The sequence below is a fragment of the Bombyx mandarina genome, chromosome 13 (genome assembly GCF_030267445.1).
Source record: "Bombyx mandarina strain Sakado chromosome 13, ASM3026744v2".
Lineage (NCBI taxonomy): Eukaryota > Metazoa > Arthropoda > Insecta > Lepidoptera > Bombycidae > Bombyx > Bombyx mandarina.
The window spans coordinates 11,039,003-11,066,549 of record NC_143220.1 but is presented as its reverse complement, the minus strand read 5'-3'; the positions used below and the strand labels follow the sequence as shown (position 1 = coordinate 11,066,549).

Genomic DNA, 27,547 nt, shown 5'->3' with positions numbered 1-27,547 from the left:
TTAAGTGGTTACTGGAGCCCATAAACATCTACAACGTAAATGCCGTATTTATGCCGTGTATTTAATCATTACAATTATGCCTAATTTTGGTACAATATATTTTTTTTTTTTTCCTACCTATGCTGATAGCCTTGAGAGGCTATTTCAGCTTCGCCCTAACGTTAGTAGGTGAGCTCGCGGGGCTCAACCGGAGAGTTGCTAACACTGACCCTAGCAAGAGCAGTGCTTCGCAGAATCTACCACCGGATCGGAAACGCGACCCACTGAGAAGATCCGGCGAGAAACTCAGTGGGCTGTGTCTATGGGTTAGTTCACTCGTCGAACCCTTCGTCGCAAGCGACGGGTTCGACGAGGACGGTGACCGGTGCTTGTGGTGCCTAAAAGCACCGTTAATGGATCAGGAGGATCCGTAATGACGTGCTTTGGGCGACGTCGACGGTTTACCATTCGGTCTACTGGGTCGGGTATGTAATTTCCAGCGGCTACGATGAGAGGGTTCTCATGTCGTGCCGCCTTCTCAAAATGGCGCAGCGATGCCGACTGTAGATACTTACTAAGGGAGTCGAGCTCCAGGTCGTCGTGGAGATCCACATTCCTAAGGAACCAAGGCGCTCCGACGGCTATCCTGCAGAATCGTGATTGAATAACCTGAAGGGATTTCAAGTTGGTGCGGGCTGCGTGAGCGAACACTACGCTTGCATACGTCATGACGGGGCGTATACAAGTTTTGTAGAGAGTTACCTTATTACGGAGGGACAGTTTGCTTCGACTACAAAGCATTGGATAGAGTCGTCCTAGAATAAACGCGGCGCGGTCGCGTACCGTTTTTATATGGGGACGGAATGTCATCCCTCTGTCGAGGGTGACGCCTAGATATTTGACCTTCGAGACCCACGGAATGGGCTGGCCAAAGAGAGTGATGGGACTAACGGCGGAGGTGTTTGCGCGCCTACTACGGAGTGGGATGCTCGAAGTGATGTTCGGAGGGCGACCCCTTTTGAAGAGCACCGCTGCGCTTTTCGTGGGGTTGATGTCTATTCGCCACTTCCGGAACCACTGTCCCAGGGTGGCTACTGCGATCTGGAGTCGCCGATGAAGCAGCGACATCTTCCTACACGAGTAGTAGATAGCCGTGTCATCGGCGAAGAGCGCTAGATGGGTCTCCGGAGACCGGGGTATATCATTGATATACAAACTAAATAATAACGGGGAGAGCGCGGAGCCTTGCGGGACTCCGGCGGTCAGTTGACGGGGACGAGAACGAGTTCCCTCTACTCGATATCGAAACGAACGGTTCGACAAGAAGTCTCGTATGATGAGCACGAGTCTGTCTGGCACTCCCATGTTGTACAATTTATAAATTAAACCGTTGTGCCAGACTTTGTCGAACGCCTTCGCGATGTCGAAGAAGAGGGCGCCGGTCGGGATTTGTTTACGCCTATTTAGTCCTATCAGAATGTGCTCCGTGAGGCGGTGCACTTGTTGTACGCACGAGTGTTTTGAGCGGAATCCGAACTGTTCGTCAATGAGAATTTTGTTCGCGGTAACAAAATCCCAGAGGCGTTTCCTAAGGAGCCGTTCGTAAATTTTTCCTATCGTCGAGAGGAGACTAATCGGACGGTAACTAGAAGTTTCGTTTGTCGGTTTGCCCGGCTTATGTATACCGATAACGTCCGCTTCTTTCCACACCGCGGGAAAGATGCAGTGCGTCATAGCGGCATTTAAAATTGTAGCCAACATTGTTATCAGTTGGACTGGCAAAAATTTTAGCGCGCGGTTGTGGATGCCGTCGGAGCCGGGTGCCTTCCTAGGTTGTAGGTTGTGGATCGCGTCTCTAACTTCGTCAGTGGTAATGGGGGGTAACGCGTCCGAGGGCGGCAGGGAAGCTCTGCGCTCGACCTCCCTGTCGACTAACTCGGTGTGTACGGGGTCCGCGTGTTGAGTGCTGGTGGTGCACTGCTCTTGCAGTGCATCGGCCAGCAGCTCAGCCTTGTCATCGTCATCGAATGCCGGTGGTTGGCCTGAAGGGCGTACGAGGGGAGGCATAGTAGCGGTAGTTTCGGATTTGAGAGTCCTAGCTAGTCGCCAGTATGCTTGGTGGGAGGGCGCGAGTTGTTCTAAATAACTATGCCAATTATCGTTACGCGCGTCGCTTAAGCGGGAGTGGACTTCGCGTTGTAGACGACGCATCCGAATCCGGTTTGAATGCGTGGGAAGACGATCGTAGGCCCGGATTGCCGCGTTCCTAACTCTTAAGAGATTCCTAAGATCGGGGGACAGTCTGATGCGGTGGAAGCTGTCCTCCACATCGACTTCTTTAGAAGATCTAATGATCGCGGAAGATATGTGATCGGTAATGATGTTTATGGATTCGACGGTGTCCTCGGGGGATAGATTCGAATCCGGGCCGTAAGGGAGGATTGGCGGAGCGGTGTCGGCTAGGCACGTGCCCAGCTTATTCCAATCCACCATGGTCCTCGTAACAGTGACTGGGTTGTGGGGACGACCGAGCTGCATAACGACAGGTCGGTGGTCTGAGTCGAGCTCTGACATTGCTTCGATGGAACGCAAGCGCAGAGTTACGTTCCTAAGCAATGCCAGGTCTATAGTGCTCGGACGGAGCGCGATGTTATACGGATAACATGTTGGAGTTGGGGGACCGACTATTTCAAAGGTGAGGTCGTCTATAAACGCGTCGAGTCGCCTACCGTTAACGTTAGTACGATGGCAGTTCCACCTAGTGTGGTGGCAATTTAAATCGCCTGCCAGGATGACGGAGTCTCCCATGCCGAACAGTGACTCGATGTCACTGCTCAGAAGGGGCTTGTCCGGGGGGAGATAAACGGATGCGATGACGATCGGCTGGTGTCCCGTCAGCGAGATACGGCACACTGACGCCTCGATATGTGAGAGCGAGGGAGTATCGAGAGGGACAACGTGCAGGGCCCGCCTATAGTAAATGGCAGTCCCGCCTTTGGAGGCGGTGAGTCTGTCATTCCTAACCATGACGTAATTCGCGACTTTCGGGTCGCGACGCGAGGGCTTCAGACAGGTTTCCTGCACTAATAGAATATCTACAAGATTATCGCGGAGGAATTCGAAAATTTGATCGCGTTGCCGCGCGAGTCCGTTAGCATTGTAGAATGCTAACGTAAGGGAATACGGTTTTTCTCTACCTTTTTGCGCCATTGATTACCGGTAAAGATTTTTATAAAGTGCGGGACACGGACTCGTATACGTCCATGTGATCGAACGCAGCCGCGAGTCTCTGTTCGGGGGTTACCGACCTACGTATCGCGTCTGCGAACGATCGCAGACGGTCGAAGTTAACAGCGGTGACGAAGTCGCGCACGAGCGCGAAGTCGTTGACGGCAGAGGGTTGCGGGGGGCGGAACGCGGGCGCGGGGCGAGGTGCGAGCAGGGGCTGGGGCGCGGGGCGTGTCGCGAGCGGGGGCGGGGGTGCGGTTTGCGTTCCCGCCTTCGTATACGGCAGCGGCTTTTTCCACGCTGAAACCGTGGGAACTGCAGCCGGCACGAAGGCAGGTTTCGGCACTGAGGGTGCCGAAGTCTTTGGGCCGACGGTTCGCGGAGCTGGGAGGGTTGAACGCTTGCGCGGAGCCCTAGGACATCCACGGTAGTTCGCGGGGTGCCCTTGCTTAAGGCATAGGACACAACTTGGGGGTTCGGTCGCGGTTTCCCTATCTCTAACGCAATCTAACGTAGCGTGATCGCCGAGGCACTTCACGCAGCGGGGACGCGCGTGGCAATTACGCGCCGAGTGGCCATATAGCTGGCATCTGTAGCACTGCCCGGGAGTGCCACGTTTATGGGGGGCTTCGATGGAGACCCCGGATAAGCCGCAAACTTTCGAGAGGCATGAAATTTTCTTTTTGGCCTCCGGGGTTGGCTCCAACGCGACAAGAATCATATTATAGGGCTGCTTGCCCCGCCCACTGTGCATCCGATGCACACTAACTATAGGGAGTGACTGAGCGATCAGATCCTCCTTAACGTAGTCGATGTCTAACTCCTTGGGGACTCCGCGTATTACTACGCGGAGCTCGCGGTCCTCCTGAAGAGCATAGGTGTGAAAACCTATGTTCTCCTTTCGGAGGTATGAAGAGAGGGCCCTATGGTCGCCCGGCGTTGCGACCTTTATCTGAATCCCATGCGCGACGTTACGCGCATGGGTATAATTAATTTTATTTGCCTGAAGGGCCTGGGAAACGCGGTTCCACGCAGTTTTTTCCTGGAGAATCAGCGGGGCGGGGCAGCTACTTTAGGAGCGGGCGCGGGTTTGGGACGCGGCGGTGGGGTTACACGGCGAGCGGAGTCCGACTCCGGTGTCACGACTACCTGCGGGCGGGAGGCGGTCGCGGATTTGGTCTGCTTCGTCGTGGAGCTCCGGGACTCCACGGCGCGAGTACGCTTTTTACCGCGCGTTACGGTTTGGAACCCATCCGAAGTTCCAGGCTGAGGGCTTGACGCGGATTCGAAATCCATCTCCGATTCGGTATCGGAGCCTGAACTCGAAACGATCGAGGTCGCGACGGACGAGACGCGCGATGATGTAGTCGACGCGGGCGCGGGGGTGGGGGTAGCGCTAGGCGCTTCTTGAGTCGCATCGTCGGAACGTGCGCTCGAACTTAACGCGGCGGCGGGGGGCGCGCGGCGTGCCTCCGAGGCACGTTTGAAATACGCGGCGACGGACGCGGGGGGGGAGGGATTGCCACGGGCGGCCCTATACTCTAAGTACTCGGCCCTAATTGACGGGTACCTATCCCGGAGGAACCCGACAATATCCCTAATATCTTCTTGCTCCATTTCTTCGGTCTTCTTGCCCGGGGGGGGCGGCCCCGGGACTTTTGTTGAACTCGCCGAAAGGCGAGGCCCCGGATAGGATTTGTAACCCCCCTGTGCTGCAGGACAGCAAGGAGCAGGGGGGGGGAATGCCTATGCCGTGAAAACGGTAATCGGCGGGGAAAAGGAAAGGAACCCGCTCGGGCTGTATAGTGCTACAGCAGGCAGAGCGAGCGGGGGTCTAGTCTTGAAAAAGACTGTTGTTTTTGGGAAGGGTTAGGAAATCGCTAGCCTGTGAGTGCCACAGGAAGCTGAACGTAGCGATTGGTTTTGCCTTGAAAAAGGCAGTTGGTAAGGGTGGGTTCGCGGTTACAAAACTTTAGCGCACAAAAATGGACCTCGATACGCAGATCGCAAGCGACCAACGGATCGGCACGTCCGCACTACTGAATTGTACGCACGATGTATTCACGGTCACTACACTGTCGAGCACAACTGTGAGTTCAGAGACGCAGCTCGCAAGCGGGCCACGGATCGGAAAGCACGTCCGCGCACGACCGAGTCGTGAGCGAGAATGTTGGTACAATAACTCAATAGCCAACCTTATATCTTAAAAAGAAAAAAAAGTCCGCGACAGCATGTCTATATTTTAAGGTTGGCTCACTTTAACCTTTTTTTATGCTAACCAAATTTGTTTTAAAATAAAGCATTATTTATGAAAGTGTTTTTAAATATCATATTAATCCTTGTCGAAATAAATACATTATTCATGGGTATAAAAAACCTTGATGCTTATGGGCAAACGAATAGAGTCCATTATTCAAAAAAGATACATGAAATCTATTCAGGATAAAACTCCTTAAAAAGGTACGTTTAAATTAACATTAAAAAAAAAAAAAAAGAAACAAAAAGGATGTTTGACATCACGGCCTAATCAATGACATTGTCAAAATAATCGTAAGCACCGTATAGTAATTTTAACCGTCAACCGTTTCAAAATCTTGACTATTTCGCATCGTTATTAGTAACACATCGATTAGCAGTCATTCCTCGTGCAGCCTTCGTTCTCGGAGCGAATTCCTAAGCAAATCGGGATGGCTCCGTCCGCGTCGGCGAGCCCCATCGAAACTATCGCAGCGTGCATTCAAATCGCGTCAGCTTGCACTGCGACATTGACCTAATTGTGTAACTAAACGTTTTATTTCATCAATAACTCGTATTTACATTTATCCGAGTAATTGTGGTCATATAAAAAAAAAACAACTACTCAAACGTAGGCTACTGTCATCATCCTGCTCATTTCTGGCGCGTAGTAGTAATACATTCCAGTTTGAAGGGTGGGGCAACCGTTCTAACTATACTAGACCTTAGAACTCATATCTCAAGTCGGACATGTTTGTGTGTCTACCGTCACTCATGGACCAAGCTACCTTACTAGCTACCTACCTTCTAAGCTACCTCCTACCGCAAAAATTTTTAAGATTAAAAACTTTAAAGAAATACGTGTTACGCAGATCTCTGGATGTATACAATGATTCTAGATTATAAACTAGAACTTTAGTTTGATGACATGTGTTGCAATATTAAAAAGCAAATCTGGTAAATCAATAGTGAACTGACTTGCACTATTAAGACGATTATCGGACTATTCCAAGCACATTGTGGCGGGTAGCCATCATACAACGCAAGATAATTGACAGATGCCTGAATCTCGCTTACGACATTTTCAAGATAAAGCGCATATATACAAGTTCCGAACAACAACATCCGGGACCGTCGGTCTACCGAGCAATATCACCCGCTCGGTGGAAGATCTTCCCTCTGTCGTTAAGCTTCCCCAAACTGGTGATCCCGACGTGATATGAACACGCAACCTTCTGATTCATCATCAGCGCATCAAGAACTTCAGCTACCACAATCCCCGCATGCTCGCAGATAAAAGCAAGTCATCGACAGTCGTCCCACAGCAAGCCAGCATCGCAACCTCAACAGGACCATCGCAGCCGACTCACCGCGCTTCCTGGCCCTACGGCACGCACCTACACTGCCTCATCGCACAGCATTCAAGCTCAGTCTCGACTCACCGCAGACTTCGAGCAGCACTGGCGACAATCACGCAGCATTCAAGCTCAGTTTCGACTCACCGCAAACTTCGAGCAGCACTGGCACTTGCAAGCTAATCTCAGCACGGACAACGATAACTAAATATGACACGACCTCCAGTCTCGGAGGGGAGTGATGTGGCGGGTAGCCATCATACAACGCAAGATAATTGACAGATGCCTGAATCTCGCTTACGACATTTTCAAGATAAAGCGCATATATACAAGTTCCGAACAACAACATTCGGACCGTCGGTCTACCGAGCAATATCATCCGCTCGGTGGAAGATCTTTCCTTTCGTCGTAAGCCTCCCTACAACTGGTGACCCCGACGTGATTTGAACACGCAACCTTCTGATTCATCATCAGCGCATCAAAAAAAAACTTCGGCTACCACAATCCCCGCATTCTCGCAGATAAAAGCAAGTCATCGACAGTCGTCCCACAGCAAGCCAGCATCGCAGCCTCAACAGGACCATCGCAGCCGACTCACCGCGCTTCCTGGCCCTACGGCACGCACCTACACTGCCTCATCGCGCAGCATTCAAGCTCTGTCTCGACTCACCGCAGACTTCGAGCAGCACTGGCGACAATCACGCAGCATTCAAGCTCAGTTTCGACTCACCGCAAACGTCGAGCAGCACTGGCACTTGCAAGCTAATCTCAGCACGGACAACGATAACTAAAATGACACGACCTCCGGTCTCGGAGGGGAGTGATGTGGCGGGTAGCCATCATACAACGCAAGATAATTGACAGATGCCTGAATCTCGCTTACGACATTTTCAAGATAAAGCGCATATATACAAGTTCCGAATAACAACATTCGGACCGTCGGTCTACCGAGCAATGTCACCCGCTCGGTGGAAGATCTTCCCTTTGTCGTAATTACCAAACACATCAATATACCCGTCCATAGATGCGCACGGTAAGCCGTCGTCCTTTGAAGATTAAAAGGTAGAATAGCTGTTATTGACTTCATACTCGTGACTCAATGTAGAAACATCGTATGTTGTATTGTCATCTCCATGAGCATCGGTAAATGCCAGATCAGACGTAGCGTGTCTAGTGACCGATTTACGCAAATACGAAAAACATCTACTCGTAATTTTTTTTTTATTGCTTAGATGGGTGGACGAGCTTACAGTCCATCTGGTGTTAAGTAGTTACTGGAACCCATAGACATCCACAACGTAAATGCGCCACCCGCCTTGAGATATTAGTTCTAAGATCTCAAGTATAGTTACAACGGCTGCCCCACCCTTCAAACCGAATCGCATTACTGCTTCACGGCAGTAATAGGCAGGGCGGTGGTACCCACCCGCGCGGACTCACAAGAGGCCCTACCACCAGTAGTTCGTAATTAAACGTTGCATATTATATTATATTTCTCTAGAAATCAATCAAACTCTGAAAGTTAGAAGGAGACTGAAATCAGAATAATATTCTATTTATCTCAACCTAAACGAACAAAAAACTCATTTGCAAATCTGGACTTTTCGTTTCACGATTTCTCGCTTCGCTGAATTAACTAATATGGCCTTATAGACCAGGGTAGAAGAAGCCTTTAAAAATAATAAAAAGTGAAAAAAAAATAGTAGGATGAAACCCATTACAAAAGGAGGAGAATATTATAAAAATGAAAGGAAAAATAATTAACGGGCGATCTGAGGTCGGGGTGAGTTTTTAAGGGTAAAAAACGGTTTTTCTCGATTTCCGGCAAAACTAAAAGTCCTATGGAAAAAAGTCAAATGGCAAAGTTGTAGGTAATAAAAACGACCTCAGATCGCCCGTAAATTATTTTTCCTTTCATTTTTATAATATTCCTCTCCTTTTCTAATGTGTTTCATCCCACTATTTTTTTTTTTTTGTTTTAAAAAATATCGACCCTGGTTTATTAGTATCGTGGCCCTTTTTACAAGCGCTGCATAAATTTACTTTGATAATCAATAAATTTAACATTAAATTTACTTCAACTTACGTAACTCAAACAAAAATCGTCACACACCAACTCATATGCATGAAACTTTTCAAAACGAAACAAGTCTATTTGGTGTGTGCATATAATTAATCATTCACAAAGCGTGTACAACCTTCATTGTCTCGGCTGCGTTATCAGAATGTTTTGGAATGTGACGTGAGAATCGTGAACCCGTGGTCTTAAGAACATAGTCTGAATGGTGTCTTATGAGTTAAAGCAGAGAATTTCTCATTGTAACTTTTCTCGGGCGCTTAAACAAATGTCTTAGCGAAATGAGATTTAAAAAGAGTCCTTAGCAATGACCTTAGAATGTAATTTCAATGTGCTCCTATTACTGCCGATGTGGAGATAACATTTTTGAAGTGAAAACTTCTTTAGAATCGTTGTGATTTCAAACCGGATGCAACGGAAAAAACGACAGGTAAGAGACACAAATACAAAAATGTGTAGGATGAATGAAACAGAAATATACATACTATTTAATACAGCGCCATCTGTGAGATTTTTTAATACTAACGTGTGTATGAAAGCTCTTGTAGTGAATTTTAATTTAGGATTATACGTGAAATTAAAATATCAATTCACAGAGGGCGCTACCTTACAATTATTTACTAATGACAAAATTTTACATAATATACTTAAGACGTTTAGGATAATTGTATTTTAATTTTGGAAGGTTTCACTTCTACCACGTGTGAATTGCACACATGCTTTTTTTTATTGCCCATCTAGGCAGACCAGCATACGGTCCACCTGATGGTGAGTGGTTACCGTCGCTCATGGATGTCAGCAATGCCAGGGGCAGAGCCAAGCCACAGCCCAATAACATAGATCATTCGTGATCGTCCATCATTCTGACTAAAAATATTATAATGATACAGGAACGCGTCTCCTTTAAACCACAAAACATGAAAATCTCTTAACGCTCTTGTACGTTGACAAAAATGTCCAATTAAAATGTGACATTGTGGATACAAGTGTGAATACAGCTAAAGATAAAAATTCTATGCACGATTTTATAGCATGTATTTTATATGGAATACATTATTTTATAAATGATGTAAATATTCCATTTAAATTTAATGCGCAATTGATTAAATATAGGAAAAATCCATTCACTCAACGATCTCACTTAAAAAAAATTATATCGATCGTCAGTAAATATGTTTTTGTGTGCTTGTATGCTGTGAGGCTTAAGAATCTTTCTTCAAATACTGATTCAAGTATCTATCTAGAATCTCAAGTATACTTGACTTTAATTAAAGAATCATGCGTTATTTTCGTGAGCAAAGGTCTCTATCTACTTTTATGGTGTGCCTGATTTTCCTCCAATGCTAAGTCCAAAATCGTCTAAAAAACTTTTATGCACGTATATAAAGCGAGAGCTTCTTTTTCTTCGCTAAGTTTCTAAGCTTTAAACGAATGTTACAGTTGCTTTGGGCACTTCAACCATCACCAATTTTAACAGTTGAATATAGCTATAGCTATCATATAAAACACGTCGTCGTGGCCTAAAGGATAAGACGTCCGGTGCATCCGTATCGAGCGTTGCACCGGTGTTCGAATCCCGCTGGCGGGTACTAATTTTTGTAATGAAATACGTACTTATTTATTTATTTACGATTAACTTCTGCGGTGAAGGAATAATATCGTGTAGTAAAAATCAAACCCGCAAAATTATAATTTGCGCAATTACTGGTGGTAGGACCTCTTGTGCGTCCGCGCGGGTAGGTACCACCGCCCTGCCTATTTCTGCCGTGAAGCACTAATGCGTTCCGGATTAAAGGGCGGGGCAGTCGCTGTTACTATACTGAGACCTTAGAACTCATATCTCAAGGTGGGACGAGCTGACAGCCGACCTGGTGTTAAGTGGTTGCCATCGTAGCGTCAGAGTAATTTTATTTGGCATTTAAAAGTATAAATATACTGATAGATAACGTAATAACTTAACTGAATTCGCGATGGTCTTTAACGAGTCGCTTACATGACATCTTGTTGGATCTCTTTCAGTGGTCCCCGAAAGGACACGTGGAGAGGATCCGAACCACCTACACAGCTAGGATACACGGCAAGCTCCCTATACCGGATCCTGGCGCGACCGTATGCAGCATCAAGCGGTCTCAGGATTTTAAATGGAATTAAAATAGATACCTAATTAAGCTATGTTAATATTTCCAAGAATAATTATCAATCCTTAGTTTTTTTTTATTATTGCTTAGATGGGTGGACGAGCTCAATAATTTGTAACTATGCTGAGATCTTAGAACTTATATCTCAAGGTGAGTGGCGCATTTACGTTTTTTGTAGATGGTTCCGGTAACCACTTAACATCAGGTGGGCCGTGAGCTCGTCCACCCATCTAAGCAATAAAAATTAAGTTGACTTACTGGCGTAAACTCGAATTTCTCAATTACAGAATATTAGAGTATTAAGAATTAAAGCTACAACTGAAAAGATCTCTTCATCGGGATCTGTGGCATAAATAAATTGAGTTTTTGACTTAAGCATGCTTGTAATAAAATTCGAAGATATTAAATTTATTTGTTTACATTGAAGTAAAGCTTAGGCTTAATGGCCTAATAGATAAAATTTCCACTGTTCTGTTGTTTAATAAGTATTTTAATTCCGAAAAAACTCAATTTCAATTTATGTATGAATTTATGATAATTGGCATGTTGCGAGCTCATATCTACAATTATCTTGTGATGTAATTATGATTTTTTTTTTGTCTTATGAAGCATGTGACAATACAATTATATAAGATTAAATTTTCGCCAAACACCACCAGGTCGGTTGTAAAATAATCCGGCGAACTAAGTTTGTAACAATATAAATATTAAATCTTTGCTCTATTTTAAATTTACTAACATGTATAATTCAAACAAAAAAACGTACTGTGTGTGTGTGTTTTAAATAACATTAATGATATACAAGTGCACTTGTTAAATTAAAATACAAGTAAACCTTACTTCTAATAAAATGACATTGACATTAATCAAAGTGTATTTTTAGTTGAAAGTAGGTAGGTTTGTCTTAATAACCAAACTAGAGGTCCCGCAGTAGTCAAAATTCGACTATAATTGGAATTGTAAGTTTGTAAACTATTAGGATTGTATTTTATAGTTCTATAATCACAAACTTTTACACTATAAAAAAATATTAATAAAGACAAACAATATTTAATCTATTCTCAATTTGACCACAGACGCATGCGTGTGTGCGTCAAATACATGGTATGTAGTGTGTGTAGTGTTTTCTTTGATTTAATGTATCTTTTATGCATTATTTTAAAAAATATTAGCATTGTGCACTTCTTCTCTATATTCTCTATAAGTGTGGAAAATTTCATACTCCTCCGTCCGCGCAATTTTCGTAAAAAGGGATACAAAGTTTTTGCTTCACGTATTAAGATATAGATGTCAAGGAGAAATCGCTCCAGAAATGCGATGTGTTTAGCTGTCTCACGACCCACTGTGGACTCCTTATGACGAACTCACTAAAATGACAATCTGCAATAACCGGACATTCTGAACCAAATTTCTAAGGAAACAAATACTCAATAGATGTTCAATATATCTTCCACAATGAAGAAATAAAATCGTGTAATCAACAATAAGTAAAAAACTACAAAATGTATAAATTTGCATAACACATAAACGTAGTAACAATAAAAATGTTAAAATAACAAAAATAATTGCGTTTTCATACATTACGAATCATAAAACGCTCTGACGAAATAACATTGAACGTCATTGCACAAAACAACTGAGATACAGAAACAAAAACACAACAAATTCCAATGAAATAATAGGATTTTTTTTTATTAAAGACGAATTTCACAATAGTTCTCAGCATATTGCCTAAGAAGGATTACGTAGTATTTTCAACAAAGATTACTACAATAGAAGTAGATTATTTGATTAGTCACTACTGAATGAATCCGTCGCGTGATTCTTAATAAATAGTTGTATAAGTTCCGGTAATTAGATGAACAATGCACAAAGTAATTTAAAGTGTTCTAGGTCTTATAGCTAAGACTCAGTGGTATCCCGCAGTTGAGTTGGGCGACGGTATCCACCAGCTTGATACAAAGGAAAAAATAAAAAGATGTGTGGTGTCGTGGGACACCGGATAGGAACGAAGTTCCTTATTATAAAAATATTAATTTTATTTCTTTGTATTATTATTATTTTTATTTGTATTTTTGTTTCATCAACTTTCGAATTACCATGATGCTAAAGAAGTTTTCGCCTAGAAAAAATGATTCAATTATACTCAAAAGCTTGATATAGATCGTTATTTTACTCAAACTATAGGCCTACACGGGGTTGGTGACCTAAATAGCACTAAAATGCTGCCCATTTTTTTTTTATTCTGTCTATTTGTTCATTTGTCTTTTTAAGAGAATATTTTAATACTTTAAGTATACCTTAAAGTATTCAGTCATATACTTTAAGTATACCTTAAAGTATTAAAATATAATAATAGCCGTGCATAAAAACCACTTTTTTGTTTTATTTTAAGGCTACTTTAATCCCCATCTGAAATATAATATCCTTGGTTAGGGAAGCTTACCCGCTTGAGAAAGCCGACTATGAAATGTATGTAACCTTGAAAATATATAATTTTATAAATTTACATTTCTTGACATGAAAACAACATACATTATGGGCAGGCCGGCTTTTTCGATTTGGGGTTTCTGGATCAGAACCATCTTCTACGTATCTTCCTATTAACAATTATGAAAACGAAAATGTATTATATTATATTCTGTGTCAAAAGAAAAGTTTGAAGTCAAGAACATTTCTCTTAGAAAAATGGGTAGCTAGCACATTATTCTAATGTCGATGAATAACACCTTGGTCATCCGTTGACCACGAAAACTGTACAGTATTCGAAGCGTTGGAAATAAAAAACTGAAAACAATAATATAATAAAACATAAAAAAAAGTATTTACTTATTTATTTAAATCAAATCACTAAAAATATATCGAATGGGATATTTATGACATTATCTTTTCAAAATTAACGATGCAAAATTTAAATTAGTTTCAAAGAATTCTTAAGATTTCCTTTAAAGTAATCGTTCTTAATATTGAATTTAGAAGTTGAGACGCTAAAACACTATAAATATTACAACAGTGCTATTCTTCTTAGTCGGACACTCTTGTCTTGGTCGTGATTGCGCTGACGATGAACATGCAGAAGCATTCGTTAGGTCGCCCATGATCCCGAAGAGTGCCTTCCTGGCAATGCGCTTCCCCGCGCGAGTTTCGAATGCGAATGGTCCAATGTACTCGAAGCGTTTCGAGTACATTGGACCATAGTTGACCATAGTGGACTCAGATGCTGCCTTTATTAGGTCAGTCCAGCAGGCTGGTGATCGGCCGCGTGTTCTCTTGCCTTCCACACGGTCCAGTCTCTCCATCGAGTCCTCTTTTTTGGAGATGTGACCAATAGAACTTTGCAAATTACAAAAATTAACACGGACTAGTACCAATAACCAACAGAAATCTCTGCCTAAACTAGATCCGGGCCCATAAGTTTTAAAAATACTCATAATAATCTCCGCATTAAATTGAAATCCACGACAAATTCGTTGCTCGGAATTCTTGAATCAAAAGACGTATAAAACATCAAGGTTACATAATCCATAAATGTTTAATTTTAAAATTGAATCGTGATTACTTGAAATATGCGTTATATAACAACCGTTTTGATTATGGCATAAAATCCGCTATCAAAATAGAATTTGTATATAGATTCAAAATGAACAAATTTGGATATTATGAAGACTGTTTACCATCTCGCTGGTGAACTGGTATTGGTTCTTGTTTGAAAAGTTAATACTAACTATATCGAATCTATGTTTCAAGTGACAACGTTTTTATTTTAGTTAAATGAGCTCTAGAAATTTCTTAAAATCAGCAGCATGCGAAGAAACGAAATTAGGGGAAGTCCCAAATTTAACCGCTCCAAGCTACGATTCTCCTGTGTTACGGGCACCGAAAACAGATCAGAGACAAAACAAGGTCTTTGGAAGGCTTAATGAAGATCTTCCCCCGAGCGGGTGATATTGCTCGGTAGACCGACGATCCCATTCTTGTTGTTCATTGTTAAACATGCAAGATTAAAATTGTCGTTAGCTTTTTTTTTCCTACCTAAGCTGAGAGCCTTGAGAGGCTATTTCAACGTAACCTTAACTAGTAGGTGAGCTCACGGGGCTCAAACCTGACGACGTTGCTAACACGAACCCTAGCATGAGCCGTGCTTCGCTGAATCTACCACCGGATCGGAAACGCGACCCACTGAGAAGATCCGGCGAGAAAATCAGTGGGCTGTGTCTGAAGGAAATCGTTACCGAGGAGATACAGCCATCTGTCAATTATCTTGTGTTTTATGACAGTTACCGTCGCAACTCAGACTTCAAAAGCCACATTTAATTAGTATTTCTGTCATCAAACATTCTTAGCTACTTACTAAATTCTTAGTTACAATCTGTGCCTTGTTAGTTCACGAGACCCGCTTTATAAAGCAGAGTATTATATACACTTGACATTGGCGAAATCTATAAGGAAACGCCATTAAACCAAGAGATTGATTGATTAATTAGTATTTCTATTTTCCGAACTTCATTAAGTTGCATTCAACTAAATGAAATTTATCAATAAACTACTTTTGGATATCGCCGAGTGATGTAATAAATACAGAATTGCAGCTGAGATCTAGTTGCAGGTTATTGCACTGATATGTCGTAATTATTGCAGCGCCTTATTTTATATGTCTAATGAACTTATACAGCATTCCATTGAACTAAAATTCCTCTGTCGGTGTTGTGTAACATGTATTTAATACGCGTTTATTAGCTTCAGACGTATGTATGTTAGTATGTTAGTATGTAACGGAATATTTGAACATGATTTTGACCCCCTTCAAAACGTCGGATTAACTCGAAATTTGCTATACTTATTAAGGACCGATGACAATTTAATATTTAAAAAAAAATTGAAGCAATTGAAATAAAATGACTAAAAAATAGAAAATAAATCTTATAAATTTTAATGAAAAATAGTGTAAGAAAAAATGTCTTTATCACTACATAGTATAAAACAAAGTCACTTTTTCTGTCCCTATATCTGTCTGTCCCTATGTATGCTTAAATCTTTAAAACTACGCCACGGATTTTGATGCGGTTTTTTATAATAGATACAGTGATTGAAGTGGAAGATTTATATGCATAATAACATCCATTAAATAGTGGAGAAATTAATAATAAATTACAGTTTCCGAAGCGAAGAGAGGGCGGGTCGCTAGTTGTAAATAAAAGCGTGGGGTGCACGGTATCAGTAGTTATAAATATTTTATGAACATATCATTATATGAGTAGAAAGGGTTAAATTGATAATATCCTGAAAAGCATCCCACGCTTTTTAGTTTTTTAATAAGTCTACCAAAATTTCGAGTTAATCCGACGTTTTGAAGGGAGTCAAAATCACGTTCAAAGATTCCATTACAAACATACATTCGTCTGAAGCTAATAAAAGCGTATTAAAAAAAATAAAAAAATATATAAAAAAATGCTAAATTTTCACAATTGGCTGTATTATCAAAATTACCTATTTTGGATTGGCTTAAACAGATAAGAGTCTGAACCATGAGGCGCATATTAATAAATGTGAAATTCTACTTTTTCTTTCCTAGTGAGTGCAGACAACAATGAAACAGTTGTGTTTTATTTATTTATTGCTTAGATTGGTGGACGAGCTCACAGCCCAACTGGTGTTAAATGGTTACTGGAGACCATAGACATCCACAACGTAAATGCGCCACCCACCTCGAGATATAAGTTCTAAGGTCTCACGTATAGTTACGACGGCTGCCCCACCCTTCAAACCGAAACGCATTACTGCTTCACGGCAGAAATAGGCAGGGTGGTGGTACCCACCCGCGCGGACTCACAAGAGGTCCTACCACCAGTAATTACGCAAATTATAATTTTGCGAGTTTCATTTTTATTACACGATGTTATTCCTTCACCGTGGAAATCAATCGTGAACATTTGTGGAGTACTTATTTCATTAGAAAAATTGGTACCCGCCTGAGATTCGAACACCGGTGCACACAAATGCACCGGACGTCTTATCCGTTAGGCCACGACGACTTCAAATATGTACAATATGTATAATGTACGGAAGTCTATTACATAGTCAGAAATTACATGACAAAAAAGATCTCTGAAAACGAACTGTGGATGAAAACTGTTGGGACATTGGTAAAAATGGGATGATGAATGACTGTTTTGTGATAAAAGTGTGGAGGGTGAGTTTTACAGCTTTCGTGCTTTCAATAGATCACTCGTAAAACAGAATATTGCTACATTTAGAAAACGACCTTATATCTGAAGGTTAATAGTGCAAGTCACATTGTGCAGTAAGATTTCTATGAACACCTCCATATATAGACCGCAAATCTGCAAATCTATTTAACTGTAATTTTTCCATTTCCATTTCCATTAACATCGGTATGAATCTACCAGCACAAAAACTTTAAATAAAGCGCTTAGTTTTTTTTTGTTTGTCACACACTTCGTCGTACGGCATTACAGAGTCTCTCACATTTCCTGATAGAAGCGAAGGTCCGCAACGAACGCATGGAATACTAAATATCTCATTACAAAACGTATATATATCCTTATTTAGTGGCGTTACAAAATGTATATTGTGTATCTATTTACAGTAGTAGCTTAGCACAAACATAAAAAAAAAACACTTTATGGTAGATAACAAAACATGTCTACCAAACTACCGAAATGTGTCTACGCATTTAAATAAAATTAAAGTTTCTGTATGGATTTTGAAGATAAACTATATTTGTAAGGCCAGAACCTACCATCCAAGTAGTGTTAGTGGTTTCCGGAGTCCTGGTGGTAGGACGTCTTGTAAGTGTGCACGGGTAGGTACCACCACCCCGCCTATTTCTGCCGTGAAGCAGTTTTGCGTTTCGTCTATGGGCTCCCGTAACTACTTAACACTAAGTGGATGGTCAATTCGTCGTTCACCTATTTAACCAAAAAGAAACCAGTGATAATACGACCTGGCATTGCTAAAGTTTATGGGCGACGGTAACCACTCACCATCAGGTGGGTCGTATGCTCGTCTGCCTACAGGGAAATAAAAATAAAACTCACCTCGAGATATTAGTTCTAAGTTAGAGTTTTTAGAGTACAGCGGCTACCATACCCTTCAAACCGAAACGCAACTGCATCGCGGCAGAAATGGGCAGGGCGGTAGTACCTATCCGTGTCACGACCACCATCAGCTCAAAACCTGGCGCCCCTTCTACATCTTGCCATGGCATCTTAGCATTAAAATCATACGGCTCTACCGTAAGCAGTATAATCGTCAGGAATTTTCGGACATTCTTCACAATGTTAATTTCAAAAATGTTTGTTTAAATGCTTTATTAATTCTTATATAATCGGAAACAAAGTGGAATACCTTGGAATAATTATTTCTGAACGTGTATTGGCGGTCGACCGGCACATGCACGAGGGCATTGCCAGAAACATTCTTTTTTTTATTACCAATTATAAGTGTATCTAATCATGAACATCATCATGTATAATTATGATTGCTAATGTAATTTATTAGAATGTAGTAATGTATGTAATGTAGTTTGTGCTAACGGTCCGCCTGTTGTTAATTGGCTGGTAAAATTAATTGATGTTACGTCGTAGCGAGACTTGCGGACAGCCTATGTCAAGTAGTGGAGGTCTGCGGGTTGAAAGATAGAAGATATCTACACGGATGGTGTAATCTGCCGACCCACTTTGAGCCTCTCTCGAAGTCTCGATTGTACGAGTATAGGAGTTGTTCCACCCTTTGACAGGAACGCGTGACAGATTTACGCCTGATATACGTAAAATGGTGCACACTGACATATACGGCCATATACCAGTAGTTACGCCAATCTTTCTATCCAATGATTTGTAAGCAAAGTAAATTGTCCCTTCGTAATAAGATGCAAGTGGTTTGAGTGGGTCGCGTTTCTGATGCGGTGGTATATTCTGCGAAGCACTGCTCTTGCTAGGGTTAGTGTTAGCAACGTCGTCAGGTTTGAACCCCATGAGCTCACCTACTTTTTAGGTTACGCTGAAATAGCCTCTCAAGGCTATCAGCTTAGGTACGGGAGCAAAAAAACACCAATTACCGATGATAGATCATCATAAAGGTCATTCTTGACCACAGCCCAGGTATTTTGTTAGAAAACTTAGTAAATGGTGGATAATTTGAAACCCAGCACCCTCTCATCTCTCCATAATAATACAGAACTCTATCCCTTAAGATCACAAACACATAGTTAGTTAACAGAGATTTGTTCTAATTAAAAATATCTAACAAAGAAATATCATAGGCTCGCATAATGTTCGCCTATTCCAGTATTTTATAAGCAACCAATATAAATTCGAGCACTCAAAAACAAAATAAACTATTCGGTAATTTGAATTGATAACCAACAATTAATCGAAAACAATCTTCAACCTTCACACGACCTCCAATTATTTCCCAAATAATTAAAAAAATACAATTTGAAAAATAATTAACAATGTTAAGGTACTGATTATCTTTGTTTCAACGAATTAAAAAATAATGATTTCATGATTTTAACAGCGTAAATAACGTTATTATGTTGCTTGACTTCGGTGTTCGGATGAGAACCGGTGCTTTCAACATGATATGGACGTTGGCGACTGTGCTCTCTCATTGCACCAACAAGAAGTCTTGGTCGTTACGAGATCCCAAAACAAATAAACCAAAACAAAAAACCAAGATCACGTGGTGTTCCCAGGCGGTCACCCATCCAAGTACTGACCACGCCCGATGTTGCTTGACATCGGTGATCGGACGAGAACCGGTGTATTCAACATGGTATGGACGTTGGCGACTGTGCTTTCGCATTTTAACAACAAGAAGTCTTGGTCGTTACGATATCCCAAAACAAATAAACAAAAACCAAAAGCCAACATCACGTGGTGTTCCCAGGCGGTCACCCATCCAAGTACTGACCACGCCCGATGTTGCTTGATTTCGGTGATCGGACGAGAACCGGTGTATTCAACATGGTATGGACGTTGGCGATTGCGCTTTCGCATTGCACCAACAAGAAGTCTGTGTCGTTACGATATCCCAAAAGAACTAAACAAAGCAAAAAGCCAACATCACGTGGTGTTCCCAGGCGGTCACCCATCCAAGTACTGACCACGCCCGATGTTACTTGACTTCGGTGATCGGACGAGAACCGGTGTATTCAACATGGTATGGACGTTGGCGAGTGTGCTTTCTCATTTCACCAACAAGAAGTCTTGGTCGTTACGATATCCCAAAACAAAAAGCCAACATCACGTGGTGTTCCCAGGTGGTGATCCATCCAAGTACTGACCACGCCCGATGTTTAAAATGTTTGTTGATCAAATTATACGTAGGAATCAAATGTTTTATTATTTTATAACTAGCTAATATCATTATTTTTTTCTGTTGTATCAGCCCACAGACATCCACTGCTGGACATAAGCCTCCCCCAAGCCTCGCCACAACGATCGGTCCTGCGCTGCCGGCATCCAGCGGACCCCCACGAACCTCAGTAGGTCATCGGTCCAACTTGTGGGAGGCCTACCCACGCTACGTCTTCCGGTACGCGGTCGCCACTCAAGAGTTTTTCGGGCCCAACGGCCATTATTACATGATTTTTTATTGCTGAGATGGGTGGACGAACTCACAGCCCACCTGGTTTTAAGTGGTTACTGGAGCCCATAGACATCTATAACGTAAACGCCACCACCCACCTTGAGATATGAGTTCTAAAATCTCAGTATAGTTACAACGGCTGGCCCACCCTTCAAGCCGAAACGCATTACTGCTTCACGGCAGAAATAGGCGGGGCGGTGGTACCTACCCGTGCGGACTCACAAGAGGTCCTACTTTTTATGTAATAATGCCGTATCTTCCGGCTTTGGGTGACTTGAATCACCTATTTTATACAAACAACGATTAGAACACAAATCAAAAACCGGTGATTGAGAATAATGTAGATATGTAGGTATACTATAGCATTTTTTTTGTGGATGCTTTTTTGAAAATCAGCATTTTCTCGATGTATATTCTTATTGACTTAATGGTCACGTTTAACCTGTTTACTTTGTTGAATCGACAAAATACAGTGTAATTTTTTAATTAGTACCGAGCGAAAAAGAAAAATCGCGTTGTATTTTTTACACTAGTTTTTTTTTTTACTTATATGGGTGGACGAGCTCACAGCCCACCTGGTGTTAAGAGATATAAGCTCTTAGATCTCAGTATAGTTGCTACTTAATTTGTATTTTGTATTTACTTGCATATTTTTAGTATTTATTTGTATTTAATTATATGTAAGTCTATCTTATATTGTGTTTATTTTTCACATGTGTATATAAGTATATATTTTTATGTTAATTTATTAAGATATAGCACCGTCCAGTTCGCTTATTCCTCTCCCTGCAAGGTTGCCTGGAAGAGATCGCTTTCAGCGATAAGGCCGCCAATTTATGTCACCGACTATTATTTGTTTTTATATGCTTACTTTGTACATATGGTGTAAATAAAGTGTTATATTATTATTATTACTATAGTTACAGCGGCTGCCCCACCCTTCAGTCCGAAACGCATTACTGCTTCACGGCAGAAATAGCCAGGGTGGTGGTACCTACCCGCGCGGACTCACAAGAGGTCCTACCACCAGTAGTTATTGATACGAGCAAAGCAATCTTTTAATTTTAAGTAGTTACCGGAGCGTTCGTAAAATCGCAACGTTAATTTCGGCAGCTGTCTTGAGATATAAAGATCAAAGGCTCAATTAATATTGGTTAACTGATATACCGCATTTCAACCGAAACGCACAGTTGCTTTTTATTACCTTTGTATACAGATTAACGTTCGGTGTGTGGTAATAGCTAAGTACTGCTTACCGCCGAGTACCCTTCGCAGACCTCGTCTCGGAGGAAATATCCTCCACCGCTCAGAAAACGCGGTGGAGGATAGTTCATTCCAAAGCCGTACGGTGTTTGGCAAAAAGCACCACTAGAAGCACAATGCGGATAAACGCGGCGCTTCTAGGTAATATTATGAATGAATCTTGCTTTAGTTCAATCTCTGATATATATTATGTTAAATTTAAAAAGTTAATTCTCATCGTTAAAGTTAAATTTACTAAACTCCTAAATACCAACAAGGTCGTTTAGGATATTTTATAGAAGTTTAAAAAAATATTCATTGTGACTATCAAAAAATTTATTCACGAGCGAAAGCTAGAATTATGTAGCTTTCACTTCTGCGTCTGAAAATAGACACAAAAATCAAATTTATCTCTCATCCTACAGCGTTAACGCGATCAGTAAATACAAGAAGTGCATTTGGCCCTATACACGTGAATGACTAAAGTAAGCAGTCTGTAGCCTGTAGTGTGTGAATAGCCGAAACCGTTTTTACATTTAAAAAAAAAACATAAACACACCAAGCAACAGAGTACTTGATTCAAGTATTTCTATAAAAGATATTTGTTAACTTCATTATTAAAGTGTTTGCATTGAAATGACGCAGTTGCCAATTCAAGATATTTCCATGGAGACTTGACGTAAGTGGATGGTCACTACGCTATAAAATAAATCAAATTGTACCATAGAGCAGACCTCTTAAAAAACTACAAGCATCAGGTTTATTAGGGAGACCTTTTACTGGTGGTAGGACCTCTTGTGAGTCCGCACGGTTAGGTACCACCACCCTGCCTATTTCTGCCGTGAAGCAGTAATGCGTTTCGGTTTGAAGGGTGAGGCAGCCGTTGTAACTATACTTAGAACTCATATATCAAGGTGGGTAGCGCATTTACGTTGTAGATGTCTATGGGCTCTAGTAATCACTTAACACCAGGTGGGCTGTGAGCTCGTCCACCCATCTAAGCAACAAAAAAAAGACCAGATTACGTGAGAGTCGTGAGACGCTTTCTCACTAAAAACCATAATTTTTGATAGAACGCACCAGTATTCCTCATATACGTCGCGTTAGCATCATGAAGAGAGATTTCACCTTAACCATAGTGGAACGCATTACGACTTCGCGGGAGAGATCGGTGGGATGGTGGCACCCACCCTTGCGGACTCAGAACCCGCTACCACCACCAAAATGGTAATTGGCAATGGTAGTGTACTGACTTGATACTTAGAAAACGCTGCAGCCTATTCTGCTACTTTACGAATTCCATAATACACAGCGCATCAGATTTTCTTTGCTCATTAAGAAAACATTCAATTTAGCTTAAAAAGCCATCATAATTGTTTTTTCAAGAATTATTTTATCGGTTTTATGCTAATAAAATTAGGCATCAGACGATAACTCAAAGAGACCAGACTAGAATATGTTCCATATGTGTCCTTGTTAAAATTGAACAGCTAATATAGCGCCAAGTCGTAATTTTGATATAATTATTGAATTGAAAAAGAAATAATGTCAACTTTACTTTAAAAAAAAAATCTTCTCGATTCATCGTAACTACATGGAAAAAAATTGCATATCTTCTAAAAAGTTTAGACATAAAATAAGTACTTACTCTTCAACGCCCATCTTTTGTTCAAAAGTAGCCCATCCAGAAACTTGTATCCATGGTCTCTGCAGACATTATCTTTGAGAGAGGCTATAGCACTGGTTAAGGATAACAGATCACTCGCAAGAACTACTGAGGACGCATAATCAGGAGACTCCCCGATCACCCTGACTTGAGTGTCTTTTGTGTCCCCTTCGTATTCGTTATAAGCAGGATTCCTTTGCGAAGCTCGTTCAGTTCTATTCGCAACGAATTTCGCGATTAAATCCCTATCTAAGCCGAGCTTATCAGCTGTCCTATTCAAAAGTGCTAAATCTTGTTCATTTACCGTTCTATTAGAATCTAATAACGGCGTTAGTCTAGCGAGGGCATCGGTATTTGTTATGTTAAAATTTTGCGTGGAAACAACCGCTACTAAAAATATTAGTAATGTGAATGTCATGAAATCCATCGCGGCGAAGGCGTGCGCACGCGGCGCATTGACCAACTGACTGAGGTGCCTAGCCGGAACCTTAACAGTCGATCGATACAGCCTCGATTCAAATAAAGGCTCTTGTCCATTACGATATTATAATCGGTTCATTGTTACGTATTTTACTGAGCACCCGAATTTTTTTTTACAATGGTAATCTACTCTATGCATCCAATGACGTCACGCGACCCGACGATTTGACATTAATAAAAAATAATAAAAAAAACAATAATTTTTCGAAACGACTAATGGTTTCGAGTATGAAAGTCCTTTGATGGAAAAAATTACGAATGAAATAAAAGAGTATAAAATAAATTTAGAATAGGATAGTACTAGTGTAAAAGCCTTTGTGACCGGTGAAAATTCTGTTTCATTCAATTTCAAAATCGTGTCATTGCAACTACTGGCAAACACGACTTTAGACATTGTTTTTACATAATTCTAGGTGGTCCGCGAGAAAGTTATTCAGAGAGGCCACGACCTTCAGCATTGAGGACCATCGATCGAGCAGGGGGATGGGTATAACTTTATTACAAAATACAGTCAATTTTAATTCGAATGTCCTCTAGGATGCAAGCATATCATAATTAACTACCGTAAAGCCTTCTGAAATGGCTTAAAGTATTATTTTCAAATATTGCTGCAATGACTTGTAAGGCGCCTGTTTGGGCTGAACAATATTTTTAGAAATGTATGAACAGTGTACTTGTGCGAATTTTTAACGTTCTCGATAGCGTATTTTTTTTTTTTTTTTTTTTTTATTGCCTTTGTAGGCAGACGAGCATACGGCCCACCTGATGGTAAGTGGTCACCGTCGCTCATGGACGTCAGCAATGCCAGGGGCAGAGCCAAGCCGCTGCCTACCATAAAGAACTCTCCGCAAGCCTCGTTTGAAGAAGGACATGTCATAGCGCTCGGAAAACACCGTGGAGGGGAGTTCATTCCAAAGCCGGATGGTACGTGGCAAAAAAGATCTTTGGAAACGCACTGTCGATGAACGCAGCGGTTCCAGATAATATGGATGAACTCTGCTCCGATGGCGGGAGGTGCGATGATAAAAAGGAGATGAGGGAATCATCTCAAATAATTCCTCAGAGCATTCCCCATGGACCATGCGGTATAAAACATAGAGAGAACCGAAGTCCCTCCGTAGACCCAGAGGTTCCAAGCGATCCGCGAGAGCAGGACTATCGACCATCCGAACAGCCCGTTTCTGTATGGAGTCAAATGGAAGTAGCTGGTATTTGGGAGCCCCGGCCCAGAGGTGAGAGCAGTACTCCGCGCGAGGTCGGACCTGCGCTTTATAAAGCGCAAGTCTCTGTCCAGGCGTGAAATACCGCTTCGCTCTGTTGAGAACTCCCAACATTTTAGAGGCCAATTTGGCTTTACCTTCCAAATGACTCCGAAACTGGACATCGCTCGAAATATCGACCCCCAGAATCCCGATACTCGCGGAAAGCTGCAGGGATACTCCTTGAAATTCCGGCGCCATGACAAAAGGGTCCTTCTTCGCAGTGAACGCGCAAACCTGTGTCTTCAATGGGTTGAACTGAACTGAATTCAATTCACCCCACTTGGAGACCCGCCCCAGAGAGTTCTCCACTTCAGACACAAGTTTTAATCGCCTCTCGTGTACAACGCTTCGAGAGAGACTCTGATGGCCGATATATCGCGCATCCCCCGTGCTATCATCCGCATAGCAATGCATGCCATCAATAGATAGCATGTCATTGATATGCAGTATGAAAAGCGTGGGGGAGAGCACCGAACCTTGTGGAACACCAGCGTTGATGGTCATGGTATCGGAGCAGCAGCCGTCGATTACAACTGCGATGCTCCGTCCATCCAAAAAGCTAGCGATCCACTTGCAGAGTCCCTCAGGGATCCCGTATGATGGAAGCTTCGATAGAAGTGCCCTATGCCAGACCCTGTCGAAGGCCTTCGCAATGTCAAGGCTCACAGCGAGAGCCTCGCCCTTGCTTTCCAAGGCTTCAGCCCATTTATGTGTGAGGTATACAAGAAGATCGCCAGCTGAGCGACCATGACGGAAACCGTACTGCCGGTCACTGATCAGCTGGCGATCCTCAAGATACTTAAGAAGTTGGATGTTTATGATTCGCTCCATCACCTTGGAAAGCAAGGAAGTTATCGCGATAGGTCTGTAATTCGAGGGGTCCGACCGGTCACCCTTCTTGGGGATAGGGTGGACATGAGCAGTCTTCCATGAAGACGGAACCCTGTTGGTATTGTACGAGAGGCGATATAGACGCGTTAGCGCGGGTGTCAATTCAGGGGCGCATGTTTTTAGAACCACTGCGGGGATGCAATCTGGCCCACTCGACTTATGGACATCAAGAAGCCGAAGCTCCTGCCTGACCGCACGCTGTGTGATGCGAATCTCAGGCATGGAGCTGTCACACCGGGAGATGTTGGGCGGCGTGGCTCCCCCGTCATCCAAAGTCGAGTATGAGGCAAAGAGCTTGACCAGAAGGTCAGCCTTCTCCTTCGCACTATGAGCCAGACTGTCATTGGACTTACGCAGTGGTGGAAGGCTAGACCTGCAGAAGTTACCTTCTGCAGCCTTAGCTAGCGACCAGAAAGCACGGCTCCCAGAGGGATAGCTATTCAGTCGCCCGCCAATTCTGGCAACGTGCTCCGACTTCGCCTTGGCAATAGCCCTCTTATAGGACCTAGAGGCGGCGTTAAATTTCCGCCTTTTCTCCGAGATATCAGGATCCCGGCATCTCCTAGCAACATTAAATGCCACGTATGCAGACCGCTTGAGGCGTGCAGCATCCCTACTGGCTTTATTATACCAGGGTTTGCTGCGACCCCCAACGGGCACCTCAGAAGAAGGAATAAATAATTCCATTCCCTGAAGCACCACGTCTTTAAGTCGGTCCGCACAGATGTCAGGATCATCGGAGGAAAAGCAGAGCCGCCCCCATGGGTAGGATGCGTAAAATTCACGCATTCCATCCCAGTCTGCTGACCTGTACCGCCAAACTCTTCGAAACCCGGTCGTCGTTCGACGACTAGGACGAGAGAGTGGTATGGAAGCACGGATAAGGCAGTGATCAGACGATCCAAGTGGAGCGTCGACCACCACACTGTATCCAGCTGGGTGAGTGGTCAGCAGAAGGTCCAACAAAGAAGGCTCGTGCCCCTCAATGTCTGGGACACGGGTGGGCTGTGTCACCAGTTGTGAGAGGCCGTAGGACAAGGCGAAACCGTAGGCAGCCCGACCCGGGAGGTCAGTGGTTCTGGACCCCAACCACTCCTGGTGATGAGCGTTAAAGTCACCAAGGACCACCACCTCCGCAGATGGGTACTGCTCAAGCACGCGGTCAGTCCCCTCTTGTACATGCTCAAACAGAGCTGACCCCGCATCACTGCTGTGAGACCTGTACAGGCAAGCGTAGACTCTGGTACAGCCCCCATAGTCCACGCGTAGCCACAAGAGGGACAGGTCCCGTTGCTCGAGGCCCCGAAGCCGACGACAGCAAACATCCTCCCGGATAAACACGCACACCCCGGCTTTACGCAGGAAGGTGTGCTCCAATG

The 27,547-nt window shown here is 42.8% G+C and overlaps 1 protein-coding gene and 3 non-coding genes across 4 annotated transcripts in view; all 4 read right to left on the bottom strand.

Annotated features, from left to right (window-relative positions):
• LOC114241817 (nose resistant to fluoxetine protein 6) overlaps window positions 1–24,056 on the bottom strand; it is a 52,417-nt gene extending 28,361 nt beyond the window's left edge. Inside the window, exon 1 of the mRNA XM_028172796.2 lies at window positions 23,518–24,056. Within this exon, the coding sequence (XP_028028597.2) occupies window positions 23,518–23,962 (445 nt within the window). The 5' untranslated portion in view covers window positions 23,963–24,056. The remainder of the gene's footprint in view (window positions 1–23,517) is intronic.
• On the bottom strand, window positions 19,707–19,825 carry LOC114241845 (5S ribosomal RNA). The gene has a single exon (XR_003624612.2). It is a non-coding gene; the product is annotated as a 5S ribosomal RNA (ribosomal RNA).
• On the bottom strand, window positions 19,901–20,019 carry LOC114241847 (5S ribosomal RNA). Its single transcript, XR_003624614.2, has one exon. It is a non-coding gene; the product is annotated as a 5S ribosomal RNA (ribosomal RNA).
• On the bottom strand, window positions 20,094–20,212 carry LOC114241846 (5S ribosomal RNA). Its single transcript, XR_003624613.1, has one exon. It is a non-coding gene; the product is annotated as a 5S ribosomal RNA (ribosomal RNA).
• Window positions 24,057–27,547: the final 3,491 nt, after the last annotated feature.